The 21,069-nt window shown below is 40.6% G+C and overlaps 1 protein-coding gene across 1 annotated transcript in view; it reads left to right on the forward strand.

Moving 5' to 3' along the window:
* The first annotated feature begins 10,459 nt into the window (after positions 1-10,459).
* C1QTNF7 (C1q and TNF related 7) overlaps positions 10,460-21,069 on the forward strand; it is a 111,509-nt gene continuing 100,899 nt past the window's right edge. Inside the window, exon 1 of the mRNA XM_045548922.1 lies at positions 10,460-10,731. Coding sequence (XP_045404878.1) covers positions 10,719-10,731 — 13 coding nt within the window. The 5' untranslated portion in view covers positions 10,460-10,718. The remainder of the gene's footprint in view (positions 10,732-21,069) is intronic.

A 21,069-nucleotide genomic window follows, 5' to 3' on the forward strand; every position in this document is an offset into this window, starting at 1 on the left:
AAATCATAGTACATTTCAAGACATCTAACATTTATCAGACATATATCTGTGGTATGATGAAATGAGGACAACCCAAGCCATGTTTGAAGATCAATAAATAGACTTTTGCCAAATATGGTGGCATTCACTTTTCTGCAGAGGGGATGCAAGCTGAACAGAAGAGTAAGACAGAATTCTGAAGATAATTGCAGAAATTATTTTCAGGATATTTTTCTTTCTAAACCAATTTTATGTAGGTGTAATTCATATATAATAAAATACAACCATTTCATATGTACAATTGAATGAGTTGTGATCACTGTCTACCATTGTAATCAACATTGCAATCAAAATATAGAAAGTTCCCATAACTCCCAAAAGCTTTGTTGGAGCCCCTTTGCTTTCCATCCTTACCCCACACCCAGCCAGGAAACCACTGACCTGCTTTGTCACTATTAACTGGTTTTGCCTGTTCTAGAATTTCCTATAATGGAATTGTAGAGTATACGCTCTTTTGTATCTGACTACTTTGGGTCATCATGTGTTTATGACATTCACTCATGTTACATAAATCAGATATCAGCCATTCTTTCTATTTTTGTGTGATGAGTACTATCCCATTGATTTATCACAATTTCTTAGTCGTTTTTGTATTGATGGACAGTTGGATTGTTTCCAGTTTTGTTACTGAGTAGTGTTCTATCATATGGATATACCATAAATTGTTTATCTACTCACTTGTAGATGTAGATATTTTTATGTCCAGTATTTTTCTATCAAGAACAAGGCTTCTATGAATAATTTTGTATTAACTTCTTGTAGACATATTCTTTCATTTATCTTGGGCAAATCATCTAAGAAAGGAATTTCCAGGTTTCATGATAAGAGTATATTTAACTTTATATAAAAGTGCCAATCAGTTTTCTACAGTGGTTGTACCATTTTATATACTCATCAGCATTGCACAAGAGTTCTAGTTGCTCCACACTTGTCAACTCTTGGCACTGTCAGTCTTACATTTTAGCCATGATGGGGAGGTGTGTAGTGTTGTTGCCTCACTATATATTTCATCTGCATTCCCCTGCATGAATATTTAAGACACTTTTTAAGGCAGGAGGAGAGGAGACCTGAGCTCAGAAGCAAAGAGAGAAGGTTAAAGGGTAGAGTTACCATATATTTCAGTGTGTAGGACAGTTCTGATTAACACTTGATGTCCTGGTTTAATTACCCTTTATGAGTCAGCTTAGGCTGCCATAACACATAGCATAGTCTAAGTGACTTACACAACAGGAAATTATTTCTCACAGTTCTGGAATCTGGAAAGTCCAAGATCAAGGTACTAACCAATTCGGTTGCCCAGTGAGGGCTCTCTTCCTGGTCTGCAGACAGCTGCCTCCTCTCTGTGTCCTCAGATACTACAAAGAGAAGTAATCTCTCTTCTGTTTCCTCTTATGAGGGCACTAAGCCCACCATGAGGGCCTCATGAACTCATCTAAACCAAATTACCTCACAAAGATCCCATCTACAAATGCCATCACATTGAGTGTTAGGGCTTCAACATTTGAATTTGAGGCAGGACACAATTCAGACCATAGCAGCCTCACAATGGCAAACTTGGATTACATTTTGCTATATTTGAGGTTGGATTTGTGTTCATACATCAGGTTGCAAGAGCAGAACTTACTCAACAAGACTTCATCACATTTATGCTGCAATTATTGTGAACTTCGATAACATTAAAAAATATACACTTCTGTGTCTGTCATATTATTGAACTATTAGCTTTCTTCCAAATATAGTCTAGTATTTTGGTTTAAAGAACGAAGCTTACAGCATAAAGTGTGATGCAATTGTAAAGAACCACTATTACCAACAAAAAAAGTTATTTCAAGATTTGGCTAATTCTAAAACAAATTTGAAGATTTGTCTTCTCACAGGTTTATATAACATTTTATTTTGACCCTTTGTGAATTGAAAGAATCACAGTCCATAATTAGGTATAAGTTTATCCATGAAGGCAAAATAAAAGTTGGGCCAAGGATTTTGTCCATCCCTGAAACCAAAACCAAGAAAAAATGTTTTCTTGATTTCATTCCCATTGCCTCTTTCATTCTGGCAATAACCACCATCAGAATGTAATCGTTTCAATTTCACAGTCAATCTCTTTTCTTATTAGGATGCACAATATGAGAATGTCCACTCCCGGGCATTTGTATCTGGTAGCACTTAACAACTGTTTGAAAACAGATGAAAGCATGCACACATCCCTGAGATTTGCTTGATGAGGCTGACCACATTTTCACAACATAGCCTTTCAAATGGTATCATTCTTACATAGCTTCCTTTGACAGTTGTTTTTAGTATATATGTAAATACAAGATATTATGTGAAGCACCATGGATAATACAAAGTTACAAACAGGTTTAAGACATGATCCCAGCCCTTGAGAAACTTAGACTTTAGTACAGAAAAAAAGCACCAAAAGGCACATGCATGAAGAACTGTCACAAAAAGCAGAAAGTGGTAACTACCCTGTGTGTGAGATAAACAACTGCAGCTTGAAAGCATTGAGTGTCCTTGTAAGCAGGGCTTTACTCTGCCAAGAGAACTGCGCATGCAAGAATTAGTAGCCAAGTAAGGAATAAAGTCATGCTTTCATTAATAGCTGGGAGAGTGCCCATTAATACCACCCTCTGGTTGGGGAGAAGAAAAGCTGATCTCAGAATTGGTTTAAATCACAAGGCTTATGCTTTGAAGTTGAAGAAGGCTTTGCTATTGCCAGCCTCCCACCCCCAAACCTGCAAAGCCAGTGCCAAGCCTAATTTTTTGATCAACTGTATAGATCAAAAATCCAAAATAGAGTAAAAGAGTGGTGTATCCACCCTGTGGGGAGATGACTTGCCTGTATTTACACAAAAAAAAAGAAATTGAAAATTATTCACTTCACCTGGGAACAGAAAGGGACATGTTGACAAGAGGATTGCCCAGCCTGAGAAGATGGATATTTCCCTGGTCTGCCTCAAAATAGGAAGAGAATTCAACCAGAGAAGCCCTAAACTTTCAAGGTTGTGTCCCCACCAATAGTGAACCTTGGCCAGTGAATTTCCATCTTGGACCAAGCAGACCACTCCTTTTCTGTTAGAGGGAAACTAGACAAGGAAGAAAAGATTATGCAAAAGAGGCCAGGCGCAGTGGCTCACGCCTGTAATCCTAGCACTCTGGGAGGCCGAGGTGGGTGGATTGCTCGAGGTCAGGAGTTCAAGACCAGCCTCAGCAAGAGCAAGACTCCGTCTCTACTAAAAATAGAAAGAAATTATCTGGTCAACTAAAATATATATATAGAAATAGCCGGGCATGGTGGTGCATGCCTGTAGTCCCAGCTACTCGGGAGGCTGAGGCAGTAGGATCGCTTAAGCCCAGGAGTTTGAGGTTGCTGTGAGCTAGGCTGATGCCACGGCACTCACTCTAGCCCTGGCAACACAGCAAGACTCTGTCTCAAAAAAAATAAAAAATAAAAAAATAAGAAAAGATTATGGAAAAGAGAGGAAGTAATATTATCTCTTTTTGCTCTGTGGGCTGAAGATGAGAGGTGAGTAGAGGGATAGGAATATTCTCTCTCTCCACTTGTATAATTACCATAGAACAGCCTCTATTTGAATGTTTTGCATAATATTTGTATCATAATGTTGGTACATAATGCTCATCAAAATAAGCATTCTTTGAATCAAGTGGTTTTCTGCAAAACTTGGAACATTTTACCCCTTAGTAAAAGATTGAATGCACACATGGCACCAGTTTTTCACAGCTTCCTGTATCCATGTCTTTTGATGGACTCTTTCACACTGACTTTAGTCTTGAGCATGACACATGCTTTTGACAATGGGTCAATAACAAACTTGATGCAAGTGAAAACTTGAAAAAGTTCTTGAATATTTCCAACTTTTCTCTTGGACTCTTTCAATTGCCTGAGGACATGTCCAGACTATCCTGCTGGAGGACGAGCCACATGAGGCAGTGCCTGTTGTCCCAGCCAAGGCCACCCTAGATCAGCCAGCAGACCACAAGACATACGCATCAGCCTCAGCCAAGACCAGAAGAACCACCCAGCCAAGCACAGCCAAGATCAGCAGAACTGCCCAGACAGCCCACAAATTTATAAATAATAATAATAAATCGTTAGTGTTTTAAGTCACCAAGTTTTGGGGTTCTTGTGTGTAGACATAGTTCCTTGGAAATACCCTTCTTGGAGATTCCCATACATAACTAGTATCATCCAAACTTATTTTACCATATGCCTCTTTCCATGGAACATCTCAGAGTTTGATTTCACAGACAATAGCTCAGGGAAACACTACGATAAAAAAAAAATTAATAGAAGTGACCCAGGATGCCAATTTTAGAGCTATAATAAAGAAAGGACAGTGAGGATTTGATGATGGAATGCTTGGGGAAAGAAGAGGAAGTAAAACCAATAACATATGTTTAAAATCCAAAGTATTTGAGAAGACTGTATTAATGACATAATTAGGCAACTCAGAAAGAGTGGCTTTGAGGGAAAATAGTTGTGATATAGTTAGAAATATTAAAACCCTGAAGGGGATGCATTATCCCCAGGAACTGAGATCTAGCAGGCTTTAGAAAAGCAAGAATAATGCCAGGGAGAGGTTGGACTATTCCATAGATTCTAAATGGTGAATGCCCGACTTGTGAAAGGAGACCCTGCAGAGGGATGAGAGTCAAGGGACAATTAATACACCTTAGAGCATATGACATAGGTGCCACATATGCAGAGGCCAAGAGTGGGAAAATGATTTCTCAAGGCCAATAGCAGAGTCAAGACTGTAACTCAAACTGTTGATCTCTTGGTCACCTTACTACAGTGCTCATGAGTCATTTTGCCATTAATTAGATATTGGCTCACTGGAGGGCAGCCAACCAAGATGGTAACCTAATTGAAATCATATTGCAGGAAGAAAGTCAAAAGAGACACATTTGTTGAACTTGAAGAAAGGAAAATGAAGTTGATGAGGAAGGGGGAAGGCTGAAAGCCACCTTTAGATATTTGAAAGGCTCTTATACATGGAAAACAGAGCAGGAATATTCACTGCTGCTCAGAGAATTATTCTAACGCCATGTGAAGTTGTGGTGCCCTTTCTCTGGGAGCACTGAGCAGAAATGGCATGGCCATTTGCCAAGTCTGTACAGATGGATCAGGAATAGAGTGAGGGAGGGAATTAGAACACTCAAGTCTTCTTCTAAGTCTATGATCCTGTGGTCTACAAGAATATCTTTTCTAGTCTCCTTTTCTAGTTTTTATGATCTGCAATATGCTGATCTACTACCCTAAATCACCAAGAAAGTAAAGAGGTACCTTCAGATTGGTTCACCATGACCAAAAACTATGAAAGGTGAGTCAGAGACTGCAAACTCAAAGAAATTACTTCTTTCCCTTTTGTGTCTCCAATACCCAACAGTGACAAGTACACAGTAGGCATCTGTGCATCATCTGACAATTTTGAGGAGGGTCAACACCTCTTGAGTGGCTTCACCTTGAAGTTGAGATTGGATCATTTCCTACCACTCTGAATAAAGAACATTTCAGTTGCTCTCCAGTCTTCAAACATTAGTAATGTTGTCTTCAAGAGCAGGATGGAGTTTCCCAGCAAGGTTCATTTCTCCTTTGGCCTCTTCTTTGATATCTTCACATGCTTGATAGAACTTAGCAAAGGCTTTATTATAAAAGCCAGATGAAGCTACCTGGGTTTCAGGATATAATTTGTAACTTGGTTGCTACATGCAAGCGAAGGAAAAGAAATAAACTATGAAAGCACAAAGCTTAACATATGAAAAATGTTCAAACTTTATAATTATATTCAGCCTGCCTTTAGCAGTTTAGAATGTCTTTCAGAAGTAATCTATATTTATCTCAACTATCAATCCTAACAATGGATGCTAAGAAAAATACATGATTTAAGCATATTTTCTTCATTTGGCATGGAGAATGTATTTCCACCAGCTTTTAAAAGCTCAGATTGCTAGAACCAGACAGCCTAGGTTCAAATCCCAGATTTGGCTGTGTGACCTTAAGCTGGTCATTTAACCTCTCTGTGCTTCAGGTTTCTCATCTGTAAAATGAGGATAATGTTAGTATCTACTTTATAGGATTGCTGGGAGAATAAAATGAACTAATACATTTATAGTGCACATAAATCAGTGCCCAGTGCATAATTAATGCTCAGTGAATTTTTGTAATTATTGTTATTGTTGCTTTTAAATGACAGAGGAGAAAAGAGGCTGACTCATTTAAAAAGATTTGTGGAATGAAGGAAGCCACATTTCTAGTGGAAGCACTCCCCATATCTGAGGTAGAAATAAAATGTATGAACTAGGACTTTCTGTACCTCTGTTCAGAGGCAGTTCAAAGCAACCAGGAAAAATGTGTGGCCTGAGTGAAGGGCAGTCTTTAGAAAATGTAGCTCCCAGTTAGCATCAATGGGACATTCATCCTATTTCCACTGAGAAGCAGCCTGAAGCAGTCAATGTCAGGACACACAGTAAAACAGATGTTTGGGGAAGTGGAGTTTATAATAGTTAAATGCTAAGGAGAATACTTAGCTTGTAACTTGGAGTTTATAACTTCCTTTATCCTCTGCTTTGAAGGTGGCTCATGAAATTTAACAGTCATTTAACTCATTGCATGATTTTCTTCATAAATGCATGTATTTTTTAAAGATGGAGAGTTAATTTTGTTTTCAACATCTACTTCTCTCACTAATCTTAACATGGCTTTCAGTTTACTTAGCTCATTAGCACACAATTTATAAACCTTAAATTTGTGAAAGTACTCACAACTGGCACTTGGCTGGATTATCTTTGCAAGAACAAGAAAGTAGGGATTTATGGTTAATATAAAAGTAGCTATCAAAGGATAAAAATTTCAGTTATATAAGGTGAATGAGTCCTAGAGATCTACCCTGCAGCATACTGCCTATAGTTAACAATACTGTGTTGTACACTTAGAGATTTGCTAAGAGAGTAGATAGTATATTGAGTGTTCTTAACACAAAATAATAATAATAATAATAAATAAGGAGAGCGGGAAGAATCTTTTAGAGGAAATGGAAAGGTTTGTGGCATTGACTATGGTTTCATCCATGAACACTTAGCTCCAAACTCATCAAGTTGTATACATTAAATATGTGCAGCATATTGTATGTTGTTATACTTCAGTAAGGTGTTTTTTAAAAAATAAGTATCATTTACTGAGCACTTATTACTATGTTGTGCCCCATTCTGCATTCTTTAAATGTATTATTTCATTTTATCTTCCAAGAATCTTTTAAGGTACCTGTTTAGAGCAATTGACACTGGCTAACTCTAAAAAATATATCCCAAAACTCAGTGGAGGAACACAATGTAAGTTTGCATACTATTCAGTAATGTCTGATCCAGGTCAGGCAGCCCTCCTGGGCGGCAATCTGCTAAGGGGTGCAGAGCGAAGGGTTTGGGGATCCTCCTGTTACAGGACTCCACCTCCACTGAGTCCTGCTTCTGGCCGCATGGAGAGAAAGAACGTGGAGCAGCTGCTGCACCAGCTCTTGACTACCCCAGCCCAGGAAAGCCCCCAACCCCATGACTTCTGCTCACATCCCATTGATCAGAAATCAGTCACACAGTCAACCTCCCTGTAAGGGAGGCTGGGAAATGTAGAAAATATGTAGACATTAGTAAACACCAAAAGTATCTGCCACAGTTTACCCTCTGGTTACCAAGGATTAATTTCCTTTCCTCTTTCCAGACACAGTGCATGCCTCCCCCTCCCCCAAAGGAAATATCAAATTCTACCTGGTCTCTGCATTCAGCTCAAAGGCTGGGATTTCTGGATTATGTGAAGTTCTGTACATAACTCTGGAAATTCTCTACATAACATGACCGTCCCTTAATCCAGTGACCTATGAACTAAAAAGGAAGTCATCTATGAACAAAACATACAAGTCCTCTCTCTCTCTCTCTCTCTCTCTCTCACACACACACACACACACACACACACATATACACTCACACACACACACACACACACACACACACACACACACACACTATACAAGTGATATAACAGTGATAGGATAACGACAATAAAAATTCCCATTTAGGAAAGGGACAAATGAGAAGCACACAGCAGCCGCTGATACCCAGGCTGGCCAGGCAGACATAGTAAAGCACCCCCATCTTGTGGGTGGAGGAGGTTCTTGAAATGGCCCCGGTTCTTCACTCCAGGGAATACTCCCTTGTCCATTCTTCTCCTTGGACACCACGGAGTGTGTGTTAGTGAGCTTGCCTCCCTACAGACCAACAGTTGCCCTCCTTCTGGTGAAAGAAGTTGTTTTCAGTCTTGAAAGACATTTTTAGTACAGGCTTATTGGGTTTTTTAGTAATATAAGCCCCCCAAAATTGCTAGGCTCTTGCAAGCCATCAAATGCAGGTACTCTCTCCCCATTCCCTTTATTCTGTTTATAATTTAGGCATGTATTTCCTGAGCTCATGTCATTCTTGAACCACCTTGCCAAATGCAGTTAATAGTAGCCAGCATACACAGCTAGTGTTTTGGTTTTTCTCCATCCTTTTTCCCTAAAGCTACAAGGTTACTTGGCACATACTGCCTTCCAAGTTGTCATAGGTGTCAGTTTCATCAAATGTTTTGCCACTGCAAAACATGGAACTTCACCTTTCCGGTCTCTGGTGTCAGTTCCCTTACCACCCACCTATTAGGCCAATGCCACCAAGTACAAGTTTTGTTGAGCAGTGGCCCATATCCATGACCAATTTTAGTACTAGTCTGCAAAGGTAATGCTAGCTGCTGTAATGAACATCCCTAAATCTCAGTGACTCCTAAATAGCTCTTACTAAGTACCTGATACATAGTGAAGTGCTTAATCAAACTTTGTTGAATAAATGCAATATTATGTATGTAATATATGCAGATTGGTTGTTTTGACTTATTTGTGTTTAATCTTTCACAATTAAGGAAAACAAAGTTTAAAGAAATTCAGTAATACATCCAAGGTCACATAAATGGAATATAGTAGATCCAGGATCTGAATCCAGGTCTATGACCCTGGATGTGCTTGTGCCTGCAGACCTCTCCCAAGGAGAAGCCAGAATAAAACAGACTTCCTCTTTTTCTCTGTATTCACAAGAAAGAAAACCTAAAACCTGACTATTTCCCTGTAGTTTTAGATTTTTTCTCTCTTTGCACAATTTCAATCAGAAATATTATCCTCTGTCCATTGCATAATAGTGACTTTAGGTGGCTCAAAAACATAGCAGAAAAGATTCCATAGTTTTTGAAATAACAAATGAGATTTTTGTCCTGAAACTTGTTTGCATAACTCTGCACAGTGAACATACTTAATAGTTTGTGCCCATGTCAATATTTCTATTCTCTACTGATAATATATTTATTCAACCGATACTTTCTTTTCATTTAGGGGATTTTATAACATCATAACTATTCATTAATGTATGTCTTATCCTACATTTATTTCTGTACAGGCTTCAACCTACTAACCATCCCTAATAGGAACATATATGCAAACCAAAATTGTCAGAACTGTTGATTGATCTGAACATATATGCAATGCTTTATTCCTTCATTCAGTATTTATTGTGCACCTATTATTTATCAAGTACTAAGCAAGACCTGTGTTGAGATACATTATATAATATTTTTAAAATCACCATTTTCGGTTGACCATACTTTAAGTTGGCTGTAATTTGAAAATTTGAATTCACAAATGTTTGCGTGTGTGTGTGTGTGTGTGTGTGTGTGTTTAGTGATAGTTGGGGAAATGTAGTAGAAATGGGAAAATTTGTAACACTGGCTACAGACCAAATGTCAGAAGACTTATTAAACTACATAGACAGACCCTACAAAATAAGTATCTTTCCTAGGATTTATGATTCACATATAACACAAAGCTTAAAATAAGACCAATGCAAACAACATTATTTTAGGTATTTTCACCTTTCATGAAAAAAACAGGTACAATAATTTTAAATTTTAAAGCAAATAAATTAGGGACAGATTGTATGGAAATAATTCTGTTAGCAAAAGTGATGGTTAAACATAATTCCAGTAGTATCACTGTTCCATAAATTGGGGCGTAAACTTTCTTGTGTGCTTTTTTTATTATTATTATTTTTTTTGCTTCCAGTGAAATGATGCCATTTGTTCCTTAGGCATCACTTTAAATGGCAAAAGCAACTGGAAATAACATGGAGAGAAGAGCAATGGGTGAAAGAGAGAAAAAGAACTGTTCAGATACCTGACACTCTTGCTTTCATTTAGTTCAGCCTGAGGTTTGCAGAACATGACCCTCTCCTGCTCATTCCTAACTAGTGTATATATTAAGCTCTTTGAAATGTGAGTATTATGGGAAGGATCGCAGTTGCTTTAAATTATAGAAGTTGGCAAGTGCCTGGGAGAAGGAGTGGGAGGTTGTTTAAACTGAGAAAGACAGTTGCAAAACTTCGTACAACAGCATGAGCTCCAAGCTTCAAACACATTCTCATGCTCAAACGAGCACTTTATTTTTCATCAAGTTATTTTTTGCATTGTTTTGGAGCAGTTTTGAATAATAAACACATAGTTCTGCTTTAAATTTTTTAATGGTTTCTAAATTCATGGGACAACCAAAGCAAGAAAGCCTCATGTTTTGGGGAAACGTTTGATATCAGCCATGCCCAGAAAAGGTAAGTTACCATTTTCACTGCAGTTTTTCTCCTTTTCCCTCCTGTTTGGCCTTCATCAGAATATTTTCTGGGAGAACCTTAGATAGCTCTTTGTAAAGAAATGGGGGAACTTGTAGAAAGTATGTCAACGAACAATAAATCAGAGGTTAGAAAACCTCAGCAGTAGTGACTTCTCCTACTTTCTATTCTGTTTGATGCATGAACCTCTGTGAAATGTTGTATCTTTCACTGTATGAAAACTGTCATTTCTCTTAGAAAATGTGAGGGGGGTCTTCAAAATCTCCCATCTGATGAGTGTAGCATTTGCCAGTGTCGTGATGGGCTAACTGTGATTGCCAAGGTCAGAGTATCTATGTTTTATTATTCCATTATATGCAACTCAACTTCTGGAGCCGTGATCCTTCTGTTAACTCAAGAAATCTTTCCCCAGGAAGATTTTAATATCATTCCAAAAATACTCTCAAACGTGGTTACTATGACTTCTTATAAACTTGTTTTGCAGAATATGTTTTTAAAAGGTAAATAAATCACTTGACTTTTCCTTTGTAACAACATGGGAGGATGTTACAGATATTATATATCCTGAGGGGAAAAAACAGTTCAACGCAACTTTCGTTAATTCAAGTCACAGTCGGCTGACAATGTTGTTATCTGAACAGGGTCACTTTGCCTTTTCGATCGTGCCTTATAAACAGGTAGGGAGCAGAGAGGCTAAGATATTGTCTTGTTTTTCTATGCATTGGTCATATGAGAAATATCTTGTGGTTTGAGGTGGAGGGACACGTAAGCGTGTGATGCGTTCTTCCTATTTCCCTGAGAAAGTTTCTGTTATCGGAACTCCCATCTCTCCGAGGCAGAATTCCAGGTGCAAAAAAACTAGATCTTCTCACAGAAATCTGCAACTTTTTCCGGCAGGCTAAGAGTTTATCACAACCCCACATTCAGGCACGCACACACACGCTCACGGGCAGAGGTTTGAAAGTCCCTGTGTGTTCGAGTGAGCTAGAGTGGTCGGAGACATCTAGGTTGACCTCAGTCTGCAAAACGCACCGGGTCGGAAATATTAGCAAACGAGCGTGGGTGAGAATGTGGGGGCCGCCCGGGGAACCCCGCTCTTGGGCTGAGAGGGCTCCGCTTTCTTGCCATACTTGCTCTTGCTCTGTTTCTGGAATATTTTTTCCTTCTGTGTCAAATTCTAGTTACATAAGGTGGATTATTGCGGCTTCCTCTGCTGCAGGGTGTCAGTGAAAGGAAAGCGATAAGGTCAGAGGAAGGACATTGTTCCAGAAAAGTGGGGAGGCAGCTGGATCAGCTCATTGCAAGGTGGTCAGGAGATGCCATTAGTCACTTCTCTCCGTCCATGGCTGTTAGAGGAGTAAGCGACCCGCCGCTGCTAATTCACTGCCCTTCTCTTTCTGATATCTTCTCTGTGCCCCTTTTCTCCTTCCCCTTCTGCCTGCACTGGCCGCTAGACATTAACAGAGGGAGCAGTGGGCTGGGCCAATGAGACGAGTACTATCGTCTCCCTCCCGTCCGCTCAGCCCACCCCCAGACCAGTTGGGGAAGCCCCCACCCTATGCAGAGAGGGGTCTCCAGGGCCCCACCCATGACCTCATCGCAGGCAGCCGAGAGCTGGGATGGCCAGCGGTTGCATGGCGCCTGAGTGCGCCCCGGGGACGGGTGCGGCCGAGAAATGCACAGTGTGGCATGACGTGACCGTGCGGAGCTGAGCGCGCGCCTCCCAGCACCGGCTCTGGTGGAGGCTGGCGGCATCCCTGGAAGCCGGGCCCACCGGGCCCACCAGGCCCCCGACCCCGGGCTCGAGAAGGCCCTGAAGAGGACGAAAACAAAAAGTCGATCAGGGTTGCTAACAGGGCCCAAGCCCGCTGACTCATCTTAGGCGCAGTCACTGGGGAGCTTTGTAATGAAACCTGGACGGGGCCCTGGAAAGGACAGGTCAGGGTTGTCCCAAAAAGGGCGCTGATGAGAGAGGCCCAAAGTGACCTAATCATGCTTCTTCCTCTCAGAGGGGCTGAGAGAGAAAGGCAGCTTCTGCAAAGGATGAAAGAAGAGAGTTTTAACTAAGGGAACTGTTGGGAGTGGTTTTGGGTGTGAATAAGGCTTAGCCCAGGTTTTAGGTACAGTCTTAGGCCCCAAGTTTATGAACCTGGGCCTGAAAAGCCCCAAGCTCAGGGATCAATGGCTGAGGGATTATTAAGGGACTCAATCACCCTTAACTGAGCATCCACCCCGTGTCAGATGCTTTAGCAAAGCTCTTTGAACATGGTGCTTGACAATGACAGACCAAACAGTATAGAAAGTACAGAGAGAACACAAAGGGGTGCTTTGCAAAATGGCCTGCTGAAATCAAAGAAAGCTTCCTACAGAGTTGCATTTGAACTAGACCTTGGAGAATGAGTAAAATATCATGAGTGAGCCAAGAGGGACAAGGGTATCCATGCAGAGGCCAGCATGCAGGGGCACAGAGGTAGAAAGATCACGGCTGTGCCCATAAACCAAGTAGCTTGGGGTGGCAAGGCTCTATTTCCCAAAGTGTGTTCCAAGGAACACCAGTTTCATGGGTTACTAATAAGAAAATAACCCAAAATATTTCCTGGTCAGGCAAATTTGGAAATGTTGAAAGCTATGCACCACAGTGGACCAGAACTCCAGCTTTGGGGTCACAAACGTCTGGCTTCAAATCCCAGCTCTACCCCTTAACTATTGTGTGAACTTGGATCATTCAAACATCAGTTTCTTCGTCTGTCAAATGAGGATAGTATTCATATCCATCTTCTAGGGGCATTCTGAGGGTTAAATTAGAGACTCCATATAAAGGCCTACTATCCAAGTGCTTCATATATAATGGGAGCTTAATGAATCTTAGCTATTCTTATTAGCTATTAAATGCTTGTTTCTTTACTGAAGGACTTTTCACACATTTTAGTTGGTTAATGTGTCCCCTGACTGCCATGAGTGGATTATTAATTAGAATCTAATGTTTTCCAAACTCATTTGACCATGAAACTATTTTTTTTCCCAAGGAGTATCACACAGACCACAGAATGCGTGCTGGAAAATGGTGAGATTGAGTTGGCCTGCTGATTGGAGGACATGTGTCCTTCAAGCGCACAAAGTTTCCTAAGAGATAATTGAAATTTACCAATTCCCACCAGCCACTTCACAGATTGTCTCCTATATTTCTGTGAAATAGAAACCTAACAACTGGGATTCTCATAGCTAAAAAATTGACTGTTTTAAAAGCTATTGCAAACTTTTAGGAAAAGAAAAAGTGGCAGCAAAGAAATTCTTGTCAGTATTTCCACACTTAAAAAGTCAGCCTTTGCCTAAGTTGAGGACCTGCTATGTAGAGGAAAGTGCAATAGAGACAAGCTAGAACAAAATATAATCTTTACTTCAAGGAGTTATTGATCAAATGGGAAAATAAAACATGCATTCCAATATCTAAAATGCAAAATTAGATATTGCAATAGCAAGTATAAGAGAGGCTCAAAGTGAATAGGAATTCAAAGAAGAGGAGACCACAGGTCTCTGGAGTAATAGGAGTAATCAGTTACATTCTTGGACATTTACTGTGAACAAGGAACTGTGCTGAGTACTTTGTAATATGATTAATGTAGCTTACAACAAGGGCACAAAGTGGGTGTGGACTTACCTATTTCACAGATGAGAAAACTAAGCCCCAGAGAAATTCAGTAACCTTCCTAGAGTCTTTCGGTATTTAAGTGGCAGAGGAAGATCTCCAACTCAGGTCCATCTGTTGCTCTGTATCCCTCGTCCAGGGGAGACTCCTCAGAGGAGATAACAATCAATCTGGCCTTGAAGGATGGATAGGGTTGGTTGGAGGGGCCTTCCAAGCAGAGAGAAGAATGTTCTCAAACACATAGGACAGCATGGGCAGTAAGCAGGAAAGCTGCCCTCAGAGACCAAGTGCATGCATAGACAGCAGAAGGACATGAGCTTGGAAGACTTGGCTGGAATCAGATCATAGAGAGCCTTGAATGCCAAACCACAACGTTTGGATTTTTTTTTTAATGGAGTAATTATTTAAAGTTTGTAAACAAAAAAGTAACATGATGAAAACAATGACTTAGGATGATTAATCAGAGCTCAGCAAAGGCAGAGATTTAACTTCCAGTTAGGAAGCAGATTTGTCCAGGCAAGAGATAGCAACAGCAGCTGCTCATGCAGCAGTTAAGCAATGGAGGTGCACGCCGGGCACAGTCTGCTCCAAGATCTTGACCATCTCAATGGTCTTTCACAATAACAACTCTGAGACCTCACTAAATCCAGATTCTATGTGGGCCTCAGTCTAAACCCTGTAAAATGGGAGGAGGTGGAGAACAGGAGGGTTAGGAGGGACTTGTCCTCTGAAGGCCCTCTCAGTCCTCAAACTCCATGAAGATAACACTGTAAGTACTTTTATGGAAATAATTAACTATACAGTTCCCAATTCGATCACCAGGCTTTAAACCTCTCCTCCATATCAAGCAGGCAGATTTCCAAAAGAACATTAGGGTCTACAAAATTTTATGGTTTACGGCTATAGCAATTACATAGCAATGTTATTGGCACGCAACGATTAGGGGAGGGTGCATTTTATTATATCCCTCCAGGAGAAACTTTTGTCCATCCTCCTGGCTGTCTGCCTTTTTCAAAATCCAACTGTCTGCTTCTCGTGACTGAGAAGACTGACTGCAGTTTGTACCATGTCAGGATCTTGTGGTGCTTTGAACGATACTTACTCATGTAGGTGTCTTACGACCTTCTGCAGCTCCCAGAGAGGTAGTAAGAGCAGAGATTCATTCACCTTTAGATTCCCCAATGCCTTACAATGATAGCAGGTCTGAATCTTAATTTACAAATGCAGGTCTATAAGAAATGTCATATTTCTTTATTTCCTTGAATTTAACTTAGATCTGATTCCAAGAGTTCCTGCCAGCAGGAGCTTTAGTTTCTGAAATTATTGAGGCTTCTACCTCCACTACCTCTAACACCAGGGTCAGGCAAAAATCCTGGGAGGTCTTCCATCAATTATGCCCACTTTTATAAATTCCCTGTCCTTTTACTGTCCATGGATTCTGCTTTCAAACCCTGCTTGGGAACCTGGTGTCTGAGCAGTACCAGGCAGCCCTCCCCTCTGAGGTCTGGCCCCACGGGGTGAGCATTTCCGCCTCTCCCAGATACACCAGCCCCCAGTCTTCCCAGGCCTCAGAAAAGCTCCCATCAAAAGTCCCTCATTCTCCCCTCACCAGCATACACGCTTGGGCTTGGACTTCCTGAAAAGAAAAGAAGTCTTTTCAAGAAACTTCTTTTTCTTCTCTGCAAAACCCTTGAAGCAACAAATACAAAAGGCTGGGCAACACTTTTGAAATGATAAATTGGAGGTGAAGAACAACACACAAATTAATATTTCAGTAAGTCATTCTGTCACCCACCCAATAGATATTCAATAATCATCAGTGAAATAGGTGCCCAGTAGATGATAAAGCAGCTTCTTCAAAGTTACTCATTTTACCTCCAGAGGAATTATTTATTAGGGTCAGATTAATAGTGTATTTTTATTAAGTGCCTACTGTCTGCCAGTACTTTATATATATATAGTCCCTTTGTCCCCGTTTTCTAAATGAGAAGTGCGTAACTTACCTGCAATTACTAAGAGATGGAGCAGGTAGGTGTTTAAACACATGTGGTGCCTGTCTCCAAAACCTACACTACACCCTTTCCACGCTGCTACGGGGACTCTCAGAAAGGATTCCTTATTTTTTATCTCGCAATCTGTAGCTTTGCCCTTGACTAATCCTTCAGTAACCTTTCCCAATTAAAATTTATTTTAAATGTAGTTTTTTTCACCATAAACATAGTATGATTCTGCCTGATATTAGTAATACACCCAAAGAATGGTTTATTACCCCATTTCGTCAGTCATCTGCAAGGTGGCAGGGTGGGAGATTCAATCCTATTTGAGAGGTAAAGCACTCTGGCCAAGGCCACAGGGTTAGAAGAGAGCTTAAACTTCCATACATGGTTATCTATCTTCTGCCTCCAAGTCAAAAGGAGGAAGCTGGTTCTAATTAATGAAAGGCTAATTATAGCATAGTATTAAATATTGGCAGTTTTAGGGCCTTCATATGCTACCAATCACATACAGCCATAGCTAATGTAGTTGTTATAAAGCACGTCTTACCAGACCAGATGTACTCTGACAGGATTTGAGAGCTGTCGTTAAAACATTAATTGGTGGCCTTGCCAGCAACTAACACCCCCCAAACAGCTTACTCTCTTAAACTGGTAAGTGATTTTTTCAGTTTCTTTCTTGAACCATTAATTTTTTTAGAAAAGGCTTTTGATGAAGTCATTTTTATCCCATTTCACACTAAAAATCTAATTTGACATGAATGGAATCTTAGTTAAGGGATTCTTTCAATGTATCAGAATTACCAACCCCTTTAATTACAGGTATCTCTATCAATTTCCCACTTCATTAGCATTTCCTTCTTTCCTTCATAATAAAGACCATATTCCTTGGCCTGGTCCCAGGGCCCTTTGTAGAATTTTCCTCTTGACTGTCTTCCTTGTCTGCCTTCCTCCCTACCCACGCACAGTGAACGTGTCGCCACTGTTTCTCAGGCATCCTTCTTCTCCGTGGGACATGGGTCTAAAGAATCTGAGTCCATTTCCTTGACTTTGTACAAATTGTGTTGAATCATATAAAATTGCTGACCTTCAATCATTTTATTATTTATCAAAAAATGGCAATTTTTTATGACCCCAATATAATCTGGAAAGGGAAAGACTGTCATTTCTTGAGGACAATTTACATCCCAGACTCTTACACATTAATATAACAAAAATGTGTTGATTGCCATCGTGTTTGTTCCTGAGGCTGAGATGGGATGGCATCCAAACAGACTTTTAGAATTTTTATCCAAGCTACAGGTCTCACCTTCAGCTTCAATGCCGGCAGTAGCAAAAACGCATACTTAATAAGGCCACCCCTTTATGTTAAGAACACCACGGGTCCCCGGAAATTCTTCTTTATTCTGCTAGAATCTCATCCTTTCTAGCAACTCTCAATTGGTCCTTGTTCTGACATGGAAAAGTTGTCTTTCCTCTGGCATTTTAAATACTTGATGTCTGTCATCATCTACCTTTCCCATGCTTGGGGTCTTCCTGCCTGAGTTTACAGGGAGGACTCTCCCCAGTCACCCCTGAGGGTCACCTAGGATATGCGTGCTCCTCTTGAAACAGACAGACTTGATCACCAGATTCCAGATGCCTTTCATGACTCGTGCCAACTCCATATCAACGTTCTGGGAAGGATCATGGCTATCTGAAACCCTGTACTGAGAAAGATTTTGAACCCAATCTGCAGTTAGCACGAAGGTATATGGAGTACAATTAGTGATGTCTAAGGGAAAATCAAACATTTGCCAGGGCTGCTCTAACTACTACTACTCTGGATATCATCTGACACTCCAGAGTACAGGGCAACTATTATCATTTTGGATTTAAATACTCTATTTTCCTTGATGCTAAATTTGCATCAGCATTGCTAGTAAACCCATCTCATAAAAGATCAACTAAAACATTCAGATTATTTCTTAAACATAGTTTCAGCAAAGCCTGTTTTCACCCATGATGTGGTGCTGCTTTTCTTCATAGCTAACTAAAAAGAATGAAAAATCTGGACTTATGATCTCTTTGTGTGCTACTTTCAGCCCTAACCCTTCCTGGCTGTGTGATTGTAGGTGAGTTATTTGAACTCTGAGTGTCATCATTGAAAATGGGAATAACATATACCTGCTCCACAGGACTCATTGGAAGTACTAAATGAGGTGTTATATATGCATGCTAGAAGGCAAAATACAAATGCTAGTTATTTTAGGAGGCTGATACTTTTGGCTGGCCAGCTAATCTTCCCCTTGGTCTGTGTATTATGGGGGATTTCTTCTCTGTGGACAAATTGACACCTAGTGGGAAATTAAAAACAAAAGTACAAGGGAAAGGAATGAAAACATACTAGGCACTTAGTGAGCAGACTTGTATGCGGGTATAAACATGTCCAGGGAGAGAATTTCAGCTGAGATGAAAGTATTTCCTCTATGCTATCAAAGCAGAGTGAGGAGCAAAACCCAGACTGGCTCTCCCTGGCTTGCTTTGATTATTCAAGGCCTGGGATGTTTGGGTGGGAATGATTTGTATGTGCCATTTGCTCACACAACCCTACATTGCTGCCCGAATGCCTTTGCTAACATTTCCCAGGGATATATTATCAGCAAAACATTAGTGCAGCCCTAAGCAATACACTAAGCCAGGAGCCACAGCCCTAAATCTTTGAGACCAAGCAGGAAATGCACATAAGTGAATAAGCATGGCAGAGACCCCAGAGGCTTAGGGCTGCATACTCCACCTGAAGTGGGCAGTCACCACCCACTCCAATGGATAGCGTCCATGGGGCAATATGGCCCATGGTGCCAGATCTACAGATTTTTCAAGAAAACCCATATATATGGATATTTTTATGTGAATGTTCCTATTTTAAAAATACTTGACATTCAACAACTCTGTCCTGAATAAACACACACGGGCATATGTATTGCCCTACAGTAACACTGGATAGCAGAGCACACTCACTACGAGGAAGGCACAGTGGTAGGTAAGCCCTCATTCTATCCTCCCAGCACCCCTCTAAGGTTGGTGCCATTCTATCCCTATTTTACAAATGAGACCCAAAGCCTCACCACCAATTAGAAGTGACACATACATAAAAGAACATATAATCTCCTTGCCAACAGGGCTGGTGTCTTTATGTCTCTTGCCATGCAGGACTGGAGGAGGAAAGGTAAAATGTAAGTTGCTGCCCATTCCCTCAGAGTTGGCAAATTGGAGTGAATGATGATCTTTCTGGCCCCTCTTGACAACTTTAAATATTCACCCCCACCCTTTGCCTCTTTTATGGAGAATCTGAAGTCCTTTCCTCTCTCTTCATTTTGTTCCTAGCCTCACCTCCCCTTCAAGTCTAAATTCCTTCTTTGTTTGTTTGCATTTACACTTTATTTCCTGAAGGATATATGTCCCCAGATAACAGAAGTGCCCAGCACAGTGTCTGGGACATAGTAGAAATTCCATAAATGTCAGCTCGTTCTTTCTACACATGATTTGAGGCAAAATGAAGGAAATATGTAAAAATAAAGCAGTTTAAATGGAAACAGAAAATCAAAGCTGTGACAGGAGGAGGAGGAGGAACAAAATAATGTGAACCACAAGGACCAATCTGCTTACTGTAATTGAGTGTGAAATTTCACTTCCTGGCAGCCAAACCCAGAGCCTTTGCAGACTTAAAGTGACCCGTGTGTTCTCTGTTGTGCTGAGGGTGAAGAACCAAAGGAGGGGAAATGAATTCCTTATCTTTTGCCCTGACCCAAATCCTGCCTTAGAACAAATGCTTTTCTCCACATCTCAGTTTTATTTTCAGAAATCCATTAATCTCTCACTGAACATCCACTGCAGCATTGTGTTAAAACTTCACTCAAATCCTATTTAGAATGTTGTTTTGTGGAGTGAAGAATACAAGTCTTATAATGAAGGCAATTTATAGTTCAAGCTGTTGCTAAGGTGTTGCTAAAGGAAATCTGTAACCCTTGGTTAATCAGGAAGCTCACTGAATACAGACAGAATCAAGCTACAGCTGGGTGATTTATAGGCAGAAAGTGTCCGATACAGGAAGGGAGGAAAGAAGGAAGGAAGGGTGGAAGGAAGAAGGAAGGGGGAAAGGAAGCAAGAAAGGAAGGGAGGGAAGGAGAGAGGAAATGAAAGTTTCTTCTGAATCTTTTTCCACTTTTCTTTAAAAATACTCATTTTCCTTACCCTGTGATCTCTCCTGTTACCGTCATCTTCCTTCTGAGCCCTGCAAATGAATCTGTGTCTCCATCTGTGGCCACTTAGTCTCAGTGGAAACCTAGTCCTTTGTTTCCAACACTTTCTCCTGAACATAGAAATTTAACCATTGCCACCCATTTCCTATTTTGTTTTGACCTAGCCATTCTTCCAGAACACAAGTGATAATTGTTTAGAGACTAAGACTGCCATTGCTATATCACACTCTGGACGCTGCACGTCAATGGTGGGGCTATTGTCAAGCTGAACCAGAGACAGCTGGGATGACCGAGAAGATGAAAACTATTGAAACCATGCACATGCAGAACAGTTGCAGGGCCTCAGGATAGCTGCTCTGGAGAAAGGAAAACCAATGGGATACAGGAGACTGACTTCAGGTATTTGAATATCTCCTTTGAGTAAGACTTCTGGAGTAAT

This window comes from Lemur catta, chromosome 4 (genome assembly GCF_020740605.2).
Source record: "Lemur catta isolate mLemCat1 chromosome 4, mLemCat1.pri, whole genome shotgun sequence".
Classification (NCBI taxonomy): Eukaryota; Metazoa; Chordata; class Mammalia; order Primates; family Lemuridae; genus Lemur; species Lemur catta.